The sequence below is a fragment of the Mercurialis annua genome, linkage group LG7 (assembly GCF_937616625.2).
Source record: "Mercurialis annua linkage group LG7, ddMerAnnu1.2, whole genome shotgun sequence".
In the NCBI taxonomy this organism is placed as follows: domain Eukaryota; kingdom Viridiplantae; phylum Streptophyta; class Magnoliopsida; order Malpighiales; family Euphorbiaceae; genus Mercurialis; species Mercurialis annua.
Genome location: NC_065576.1, coordinates 15,966,340 through 15,977,262, shown reverse-complemented (window position 1 = coordinate 15,977,262; position 10,923 = coordinate 15,966,340). Strand labels below are relative to the sequence as shown.

The window sequence follows — 10,923 nt, the reverse complement described above, 5'->3', positions numbered from 1 at the left end:
TCCAAGTTATATTACTTGAGCGATATCGTACACTTGCGATTATTTGCCAACAATAAGTCACCCCAACACCACTGTTGAGTTGTTCTTTGCCGACATTCTTTGCATAGTCTCTAGCAAGTGCCTTTCTCACTTTCAGTTTTTGCCTTGCATTTCCCTGGAAAGTTCTTGGAAAGCTCTACAAAAGGCAAAATACATTAGGTTAAATTTGAAACACTGGACCAAAAAAATAGAAAGGCAAATGACATACCGTTGATTCTTGAGTTAATGGTGGTCCTCTAGTACCAACATTGACATGAGTAGGTTGTGGTGGTCCCTCTCTCACAACTGGTGGTCCCTCTCTTACCACTGTTGGTCCCTCTCTCACAACTGCTGGTCCCTCTCTCACCACTGCTGGTCCCCCCCTTACTGCTGCTGGTCCCTCATTCTCCATAGTAGAAGGACCATCATTTTTGTTTTTGCAAGGTTTTTTGTTGTGGCCTACCCCTTTACATAGACCACATGTAACACGACCACATGCTCTCCCCAACTTCTGAGAGGTCGTTGGCCTCTTTGGCTCACTTTTGTCCCTAACCGTATTCTTCTTTGACTCACTTTTGTCCCTGACCCTATTCTTCTTTGGCCTGCCAGGTGGTTTCTTGAATGGTGGGGGCTCAATTGGCTGGTATTGATCACAGTGCCAAAACTTCACTCCCCTAACAGGTTGTAGTGCAAAGTGATATGCATTTCTCAAACATACGCTTGTTGAAGCAGTTGCATATGTACTCCAATGGGTTTCCACCAGCATGGTATATGGCTACAATTGCGTGTGAACATAGAACCCCACTAATATCTCACAACCTGCATGTACAAGCCTTCTGCTTCACAACCACAGTATGTTGGTCATCACCATGACTGACCTCGTAGCTATCATCACCATTGTAGATGACCTCATAGTCAGTGCTCAACAAGAAATTACTCTCAAAGGTAGCCAAGCAATCAGGTGAGAAGTCCCCCTGCCATATGGAAGTGAACTTCTTGTACTCAGTTATCCTAGTCATCACCTTCTTTCTAATCTCTTCTAGGAGTGTGATAATTGGTCTGTCTCTAAACTCATTCACCCAAGAATTGAATGTCTCTGATACATTGTTGTCTACCATGTCACATTTGCATCTGGCACTGATGTAAGCTTTGCACCACTTATTAGGCAAGTATTTGAGCAAGTCAAGAGGTGCTTGATCACCATGGTCAGCTGCCATCTTGTTCAAGTTTTCAATCAATTCTTCCTCATATGTGCTCTAAGCACAGGACCAAAACTTCACCTTCAATTCACCACCTCTCCAGTCCTTACTCCAATTGGCATATACATGTCTAGCACAAAATCCGTGCTCAGCCTTTGGAAGTGCTTCACTTGCAACTGGCACCAACCCTTGTAATAAATTTATCAAACTTTGTTTAAAGTTGCTAAAAATGGTAATAGTTGTGTTTCTATTAGGTTAAAAAACCCCTGAACTTGTTAAGTTGGTTTAAAAAACCCCCTGAACTTGTTAAGTTGGTTTAAAAAAATCCCTGAACTTGTTCAGTTGGTTTAAAAAAACCCCTGAACTTATTAAGTTGGTTTAAAAAACCCCCTGGACTTTTGTTATTACACAAAAAACACAAAAATGAAATTAACTTTAAGGGAACCACTGACCTTCTGCATATCTGAGATTATTGTCAGGCCAACACCATTCTTCAAGTCCAGGGCAAAAATGAGATAGTCCAAGAACCATCTCTAATTATCTTTGTCCTCCACATCCACAATAGCTCTAGCAATTGGGTACATATGGTTGTTACCATCCTTGCCAACAGCACATAGTAGTTGACCTTGGGTTACTCCTTTCAAAAAACAGCCATCCATGCCTATGATGGGTCTGCAGCCATTCAACCATCCCCTCTTACAAGTCTCAAAGCATATAAACATCCTCCTAAACACTCTTCTGCCTTCTCTTTCCATAATTGGACAGACTTCAACTTGAACACTACTGCCATGATTAGTTCTTCTGATCTCAGCTGCATAGGCATCTAATCTTGCAAATTCAACTTTGTAATTGGAGTTTAGTTCTGTCAACACTTTTCTCTTTGCCCTCTTGCATATGGAAATTGACACATTCACCTTAAAATCTTCTTTCATTCATTTCCCTACTTTTCAACTCAGTGTTTTGCTTTAATTTCTTTGCAAACTTGTCAGCCACAAATCTAGCACTTGCACTCCTATTTTGGAACTTCCTACCACATCTATGAGTCAAATTTAGGGTCATAATCATCATCCTTTCATCCTTTGAGGATCTAGCAGCAAAAAACAAGAATGGACAGTTCTTTTCAAAACAGCCTACCCTAACTCTATTGGGTTCATTCTTAATAAACTTAATTGGCTTTCCATTGACCACTGACACATCAGCTATGGCTTTCTTTACCTCTACTGCATCAGCAAATGTCATGCCAACAGCCAGATCGGAAGTTGATTTCTCACTGTATTTCCTCTTGCCACTTTTTCTTCTTTTTGCAGTCCCTTCATCACTACCACTGCCTCCTACCTCATATGAACCCAAATCAGAATCAGAAAAATATGTAGATTGATTTCCATCTGATTTATCCCCCTCACAACCACTAGACTCTGAACTCTCTACCTTGGACCCAGAAGCAGCATTAGAACCCTCTGCCTTTGAACCACCAGACTCTGACCCCTCTTCAACAGATTCAGAATCTGACCCCTCTTCATCAGATTCAGAATTTGACCCCTCAACATCAATATCTGACCCCTCAACCTCATTATCTGACCCCTCACCTTCTGACCCCTCAACCTTATTATCTGCCCCCTCAGAATCTGAACTCTCTACATTTTCAGACTCACTTCCTCCCTCAGCATCATTCCCCACATTAGCCTCAACCTCAATATTCTCAGCCTTAACCTCAATACTGTCAGCCTCAACCTCAACCTCAATACTCTCAGAATGGGCCTCACCCTGCAAACCAGGCTCCTCCATTGGCCCATCTTCAGCCTCCATAACTACCTCATCAACTCTTGGGCTGTTATGTACCTCATCAACTCCTGGGCCTTTATCTGCCACATCAACTCATGGGCCTTTATCTACCACATCAACAGTTGGCCCTTTATCTCACTCCAAAACATCAATATGCTCACTGTCTCCTTGAGAATCATGCCAGGGCAGTGTAGGCACATCTGCAAGAAAAACAGGGCTGTCCACATCATGGTCTGAGTAAACATCAAGCCTAATTCTATCACCCTTCTGGTTCACTATCCTCAGAAATGTCTGCATCCGTTTGTGTCAGGAACATGTGGGTTGACAGGGGCCTTCTATTGATGCAAAAGAAAATCTTGCTCACATTAGGGAATCCAAAGTACTTATGATACCTTTCCCTAATGTGATCAAGAGATAGGTAGTCAGCATCAAAGTTGGGAAAGAATTCTTGTACATCGTCGACGTAACTTAAAAAAGGGGTGCTCCTCCAAGTCCCCCCAAAATGGAAGCAAACATCTATTATTTTCTCCATCCCGACCGTAAACCAAGCAATGAAAATAAGACATTTGCAAAACCACAATATCACAAATCACAACAGCCATAAGGCTTCCTAAAAGCCCTAAATCAATTTCATAAATAGTATAACAAACCCTAAATCAAATACACAGACTCATTACAAGCCCTAAATCAATTTCAGAACATTTTTACAAATCCCTAATTAAAATGACAAGACTCAATGAAAAACCCTAAATCAGCAAGAAATTACCCCAAATACCCATGAATTAAAAACAATTTTTTCAAGTTGGTTGTGCATTTTTCGAAATAATGAAGCATTATTTTAAGCATTATCACCAACCCATTACTTTATGCATTAATCAGTAGCAAAGTGACAAAAGTACATACCTTTCATGTAGGGTCACCAAGATTCTTCAACTGTTTCTTCTTCACAAAATGACAATGAATGGAATCCACTTTTAGAGTTAAAAGAGAGTAAAATCCTAAAAAAATTGACGCAACTACTCACTGCAGATTCTTTTTTTTTTGGGAAGAAGATACTGAGATCAGAAAAGTTAGGGATTTGATATGGGTTAGGGGAAAACGATTTTTCTTCATTTATTACCAAACGGTAATATTTTGATAACAGGGCAATGTAATTAATGCCCTATCAGCAAAAATTAAATGGTGAGCTGAGTGGGTAACGGGTTTAACGGCCAGGTCAGCAAGCTAACGGAAAAAAGGGGACGGAAAGGGTTTTTTGTTTAAAAAAAATTGAAAGGTCGATTTGAGACAGAAAAAAGTAAAAAGGCTGTCTTGCACTTTTCTGAAAAATTCAAGGGTTTTTTTTTTTACCTTCGGCCAAATAAAAATCAGTATAGAAAGTAAAATTTTAAAAATTTGGAAAGATAGTAAATGGAAGTGGTTGTGAAAGAAATAATAAACACTATCAAAAGCCACTTAATAAATTAAGGGTTTTCGTGATAGAAGATTATAAATGAATATGCTCTAATTACAATGTACTAGTTTTGAAAGGTAAAAGTTTGTGAATATGATTTGATGTTGAGGAGAAGAGTGTTGAATTGAAGTGGGAATTGGGGTTTGACAATGAGAGGAGGAAAGAAGCAGAGTGTGAAGAAGAGAGAGTGTGAAGATTGGTGCTTTGTTTGCAAAGATGGCGGAGACCTAATTCTGTGCGAGCACCGGTCAGTCTCTTTCAAACCCTAACGATCTCTTTCTTTTCGAGCCTACTCATGTATTGTACTGTATTTGTGTGCAGTCATTGTTTAAAGGTTTATCATCCAACATGCGTAGACTCCTTCGTAACATCCGGAGAATCATGGACTTGCGGTAAGCTTTCTTAGCATGCTATTCTTTTTTTTTGGTTGCCCATCCGACCCGCTTCGCGCACCTGGCATGGTGGGTGAGTCTGCTAATGTGTCTCGAACCCGAGACCTTGCTTAAGCAATACCAAGCCGTTTACTACTTAGACGAATCCCGTTGGTTTATGCATGCTATTGTTATACTCAGTACTCACTATAATTCTTATTCTTATATCTTTCATATTTCAGATCGACATTCCTGTTTGCAATGCCGCAAGTCCTCCAAATTTTACTGCTATTCTTGTCCTAATGCTGTATGCGCAGAATGCATTGAGCAGGCCGAGTTTGCACTTGTTCAAGGGGATAAAGGACTGTGCAGTGACTGCTTAGAACTTGTCATCCTCGTAGAAGAAAAAGATAATTTGGACACTGATAAGGTATTTCCATTAGTCCCATTTAGCTACTGTATTTAAGCATTTCTTTGATGGTATTTATTGATTGCAGGGTAAGATCGATTTAACTGATCGAAATACATTTGAATGCTTGTTTTTGGAGTACTGGGATATCATCAAAGAAGAAGAAGGCTTGAATTTGGATGATGTCTATACTGCAGATGCCAAGATGAGAAAGGGTCAAGTCTTATCGGGTAGCTTTAAGTCGAATAAAATTCGTAGAGGCAAAAAAGACGATGATTCGATACACTCTGATAGTGGTGTAGATGATGCTGAAGAATTTGAAACAATTGGCAAAGGCAAGGCAACCAAGGCAGTGGAGTTTTGTGGATGGGGATCAAAACATCTTATTGAGTTTCTTGGATCTCTTGGTAAAGATACAACCAAAATGTTATCACAATATGATGTTTATTCAATTATCTCTGAATATATTCGGGGAAACGCTCTTTCTGATCCAAAAAATCGGAAGAAGATCATTTGTGATGAAAAGCTATTTACAGTCTTCAGGAGAAGATGTCTGAATAAGAATAAGATTTATAATCTCCTAGAAGCTCATTTAATTGAGTACTTAGATCAATCAGATGAGGATGACAATTTGATAAAAATTGAAAAGTGCCCAAGTAATCGGAGTGAGAAAGACTTGGCAAGTCGCAAAAAGCGGAGAATTGATGAAACATTTCAAGACGTGGAAGCTCCTACAGTGAAAGAAAGCTGCTTTGCATCTGTTGTTTCAGAAAATATCAAACTTGTATACCTGAGGAGAAGCTTGGTGGAGAAGCTCTTAGATGGTCAAGAAAGTTTTGAAAAGAAGGTTGTTGGAAGTTTCGTGAGAGTCAAAAACGACCCAAGAGATTGCACGCACAGAAAGCCTCACCAGCTTTCCAGAGTAACAGGTTGCTATTTTTGATTAAGAATTCTGATTTTGTACACCATTTGTCTTAAGCAAAATTGTTTGGTTTCCTTTTCAACTAATTTTTTCCCCTTGTCGACGATATTGGTTTCTTTAGGCTGAAAATTGATCTTTAATTGCATTTTACTCTTTTTTGTTACTTTTGTGTGCTTAGATATAAAGAAAACCGCAACAGCTGGTGACAACAATGGTGAAATTATTCTAAAGATTTTTAATGTTCCAACCGATGTCAGCATTTCAATGCTATCTGATCTAGATTTTTGTGAGGTAAGCAAACTCTTCTCATCCAAAGAGTGCGCTAAACTCAATTATCAATTGATGCTCCTATTAGGCAGCCTTACTTTGATGGAATTTTCTGTAGAGATTTTCGGAAATCTGTAGAATGCCTTCATGGATTCATATATGACCATACTGCTTCAAATTTGAATATGCTTTTTATTATCGTCTTTGTTTTTATACAATTTCATTGTTCTTGTTTACCATATGCGTTTGACCAAAGGATAGGTTAGTTTTTAATGCATGATAATGTAACGTAACATTTTTGAGCTATATCAAAGCGAATTTCCAGTCCAAGATATCCAAAATCTTGTTGGGAAATATGGGCCTGATCTTACTGAGGACGTACATAGTAAATCAAGTAGCTCATGTAAGAACATCTTTTGCAAGCATTATTTAATTTATAGGCTTAATTACCAAAAAATTCTGAACTTTTAAAGTTTCATTTTTATCATATACTCTCAATTTTTTTTATCCAAATATATCCTATTAGTAATTCTCATTTTATCATATGCTTTCTGTTTCTTCAATTTTATTCCACCTCTTTCATTTTTATTTCAAATCTAATATTTCTATTATTTTTCACATCTTTAATTGACGTGGTGGTACTAATTTTTTTCACAAACTACATATAACTCGATAATAACATAATAGATACATACTTTCATTTGTAAAATACTCAAATTTAAACATCAGTCATAGTCTCTCTCTTTTTTTTTTATATATATTTGTTGTATGCTTCCATCACTATATAAAAATATAATAATTTAAATAATTATAAATGTTTGAATAGTGAATGCTAAATTGTTAGTTCTTTATAATGTCCAAATAGTGAATAATACTTAATTTTTATAAAATAATTGAAATGTTAAAAGTGAATTCAATGTTTCTGTATGAAAGTACGTGATACAATTGAAATTAATGGTGAAGTATGGGAAAAATAAAAAAACTGAAAATACAGAATAAAATTAAACAACTGATAAAGGTCGGGGTTTCTTGGTAATTAAATCTAACTATTATATGCTTTATAAACTTGGTAGTGTCAATAAAATGTGTCTTATTTTATTACAGTATTCCTATCATTGCTGCAACATAATTTGCTTTCTGTAGGTATTGTTATTACAGGACTTGACTTAATGCCATCAATATTTAGTGTTGTTCTGGTTGCTAATTTTATCATTATTGTAATCTTTTTTGAAAGCGATTTATTCAGTGTTATTGTTTGCAGGAAGAGATTAGCGAATTGAGAGAAACAGTGGAGAAGGGCTTACTACCCAAGCTTACTGTTGTAAGTCTTTGATAACCTGCCTATAGTTCATGCCTTAATTACTCCCTCCGTCCCAAATTGATACACAACATTTTTCATTTTCTTGTCGCAAATTATAGGACCCATATTAAGTAGGCGTTGAATGACATATTTACCCTTTTTAGTTATAGTATTAATAGATTCATTATCAACTCTTCGTTATTAATTTTGCACATTGTATATGGAGGCTAATTGTAGAGAAGGTGTGTTTGTCTTGGATGTTGCAATTCTTTTCTTGGACTTTGTAGTTTCCAAAGAGAAGTACTGTTACTAATAAATTTTCCATACAACATAAAAATAGCTCTAACTCATTAAGTAAGGGAAAATATGGTAATTTTTTTATATATTAAGACATTTTACCTAGATAATTTAAATTTCTTAATACTTGTGTTTATCTGAACATGCCTATCAATTTGGGACGGACGGAGGGAGTATTTATTTGTAAAGATGAAGAAGATCAATGCATGGTCACATAGAGCATATATATGCACATAAATGGTGTGTGTGTAAAGTATTGCATTTGAATATTGGATTTAAGATGGAATCTAACAAATACAAAGTATAAATACCCAGGCCAGTATGTATGATATAGTCAATAGTCGTAATAGTCTTTCCCATCATTCTTTCTTTTCTTGTTTGAATCCTCACTTACACCGCTCATCGAAATTCAGCCATTAGTGGCGAAGGTATGATTTTGAATCTCAATTTGTAACTATTTTGACTTTTGAAATTGATTGAAGATTGGATTTATGTAATGTCTGTAAGATTGTAAGTAAGGATGAACGAAAATTGAGTTTTGAATACTTTCAATTTTTTTGGATTTTGGACACTGCATGTTTTGGATGGAAATGGTGTTTCTAATTTGTAAATTTTTAACATCTTTTACAGAGTAATAGAGAGATGGTGGAGAAGTTGAATTGTTATTTGATAAAGTCCCTGATCTTCTATATATAAATTAGTTGAGTCTGTTACTTTAGTACAAGTAATTATTGCTTAATTTTTAATACAAACTGAACCAAATTACTGTTTAATTTATAGTATTTTTTTGTAAATTTGCCACATCTCACATGTAATGTAGATAGAGAAGGTGGAACCTTTATTGTTATTTTCCCACCTTCTCCACCATCAAGAAGTTTTTTTGGGGTGGAGTTGTATTTGACCTAGTGAATGGTGTCATGTTATGTCTCTTTTGTTTTTTATATTTTAGTCTTCTCTGCAGTTGACGGACTAATCCTAGGCCGGATATCCGTCTGTTTAAAATTCATCTTTTCAATGATTTCGATCAAACCCCAACCTGTGTTAAAACCCTCTTTTCCATAAAGATAAACTTTATCTTAAACTAACATTTTTCGGTGTCGGGTTCGTATTGTTCCCCGAGTACTTAGGTATTATGCCAACTTCTTAATTTCCTGAATATAGAAAAAATAAAATATTGATGTACATATAAAAACTGATAGAAGGAAGCTGAGATGTCTAAGGACTTCTACCTTAAACAACTTTTCATGCTTTTTATTTGGGAGGGTGCAAAAATAATTGATGAGGCTGTATTGTCTGAAAGGTGGAGCTTGAACAGAAGGCTAAGTCTCTGCATGAAGATATAACAAAAGATGTAAGTAAAATACTATTGATTTGATGCTAATGATTTTTATTTTTAAATGCTCACTATATTATTATCTTTGGTGTTTTCCTCTTCCTTTTGTTCACGTTATTAAGTGGAAAATTTTGTTGCAGTGGATGGAGAAAGAACTAGTGAGATTGCAAAAGCGCATTGATGTTGCTAATGAGAAGGGATGGAGGAGAGAATATCCTTTTGAGGTGATATTGAATTTGCTTGTCTTCCCGTATCTTGAAACGGGATAAACCAATTAGAATACAGCTACATTACATAAACCCTTTAAGTACAACTCGGCAACCAAATCATTTAACATGAAGGACGATTTGTTAATAGATGAATGGCTTTCGACTAGTCACCACATTGATATAGAGAAACGAAAATATATCTCACGATGGAAGACACACTAAGGAAGGGTAATAGATTGACAATAAGAAAAGGTAATGGATTGACAATGTTGGGAACCGGACGTAATGTTGATCATTAATCAAACTCAATATACTTGTCTTAGTGAAAGCTGATGATGTCCTATCATAACTTTGTAATAAATTGCCTGTAGTTAATACTTTGTTTAGAGTAAGAATTGTCTAGAACAAGAATAATACTCAAAACTTTGTTTAGAAATTCATCACAAATATTTAATTGCACATCTTTTACATGTAAAAATATAATATTTTATAGTACATAAACATATTTTACAAAATCCACATACTCTAGTGAACATGAGTTAGTATTCTGGGTATTGAATAAAAATGATAAGGCAGTAGATTTGGTGAAGTTTTTTTGTCCTCCTTGTCTGCTATGGTCTCATGTTAAGTGTCTCACTTGACCTCTAGCGAAAGTATACGAATTGAGATATTGTAAGTTTGTGGCAGTTTACATTATAAGTAATTTTTGGATGTGATTATTTGGTTTACTTTGATTGCGGTGAACCTTAACCTGTGTTTGTTTTAAACATTGTATGAATGTTTAGAACGACTAGAATCGCTGAAGAAACCATGTGAGCAGGAACGACTATTAAAACAGACGCCGAAGGTTATTGCAGAAGAAATTGATGGATCAGCGGTCACTGCTTGATACTTGCACAGGAACTTGTCCATTGGTGCTGTAAGATGCAACTTTTTTTGCTTTTGGTTATTTATAGGGAAAATGTATTTGTCAGAAACTTTCCCTTTTTGATTTCCATTTTTGGTTACTCTCTCTTTTCTAATATTAGTATATATTATCCTGGAAATTCAGTCTCTCTTCTTAATTTAAATTTTCTACAATCATTTGTCCAAAGCATTTATTTAGAACAATGGTTGGAGTTGGACCACATTTATTAAGAGTGATCGACCCATCACATGTGACTATATTTGGTTGATGGAATGAAATATTAAGAAATAGAATAGTTAAGTTTTTATTCCATAAAGTCATAGAATAACAAATCTAAGGAATAACTAATTCATGAATTAAAGTAAAGAACAATCATTATATATGGACACCACTTATTATATTAACCAAATAATAATGTAGAAAAGAGGGAGGTGTTTTATTTTGGTAATATCTTTA

At 35.8% G+C, this 10,923-nt stretch overlaps 2 protein-coding genes across 7 annotated transcripts; one reads left to right on the top strand and one right to left on the bottom strand.

Annotated features, from left to right (window-relative positions):
- Nucleotides 1-1,750: 1,750 nt before the first annotated feature.
- On the bottom strand, nt 1,751-3,455 carry LOC126656911 (uncharacterized). Its single transcript, XM_050351533.1, has 4 exons — nt 3,392-3,455; nt 3,161-3,274; nt 2,200-3,079; nt 1,751-2,102 (listed from the first exon to the last, which is right to left on the bottom strand). The coding sequence occupies exons 1-4, from the start codon at nt 3,453-3,455 to the stop codon at nt 1,751-1,753; spliced, it is 1,410 nt and encodes a 469-aa protein (XP_050207490.1).
- A 942-nt stretch (nt 3,456-4,397) lies between these two features.
- LOC126655834 (uncharacterized protein At5g08430) lies at nt 4,398-10,606 on the top strand. Of its 6 annotated transcripts, none has more exons than XR_007633106.2 (9): nt 4,398-4,699; nt 4,774-4,844; nt 5,066-5,253; nt 5,321-6,161; nt 6,333-6,445; nt 7,683-7,742; nt 9,221-9,369; nt 9,492-9,564; nt 10,331-10,393. XR_007633106.2 is itself a non-coding variant. In XM_050350148.2 (9 exons), exons 1-9 carry the CDS (start codon nt 4,602-4,604, stop codon nt 10,447-10,449), a joined length of 1,614 nt encoding a protein of 537 aa, XP_050206105.1. In that variant the 5' UTR covers nt 4,399-4,601; the 3' UTR covers nt 10,450-10,606. The 6 variants fall into 6 exon arrangements, 5 of the variants coding, with proteins under 5 accessions (XP_055959569.1, XP_050206105.1, XP_055959567.1 ...); XM_050350148.2 differs by having other exon boundaries at nt 4,399-4,699; nt 9,319-9,369; nt 10,331-10,606; XM_056103592.1 differs by having other exon boundaries at nt 4,399-4,699; nt 9,319-9,369; nt 9,492-9,601; nt 10,346-10,606.
- The last annotated feature ends 317 nt before the right edge of the window (nt 10,607-10,923 follow it).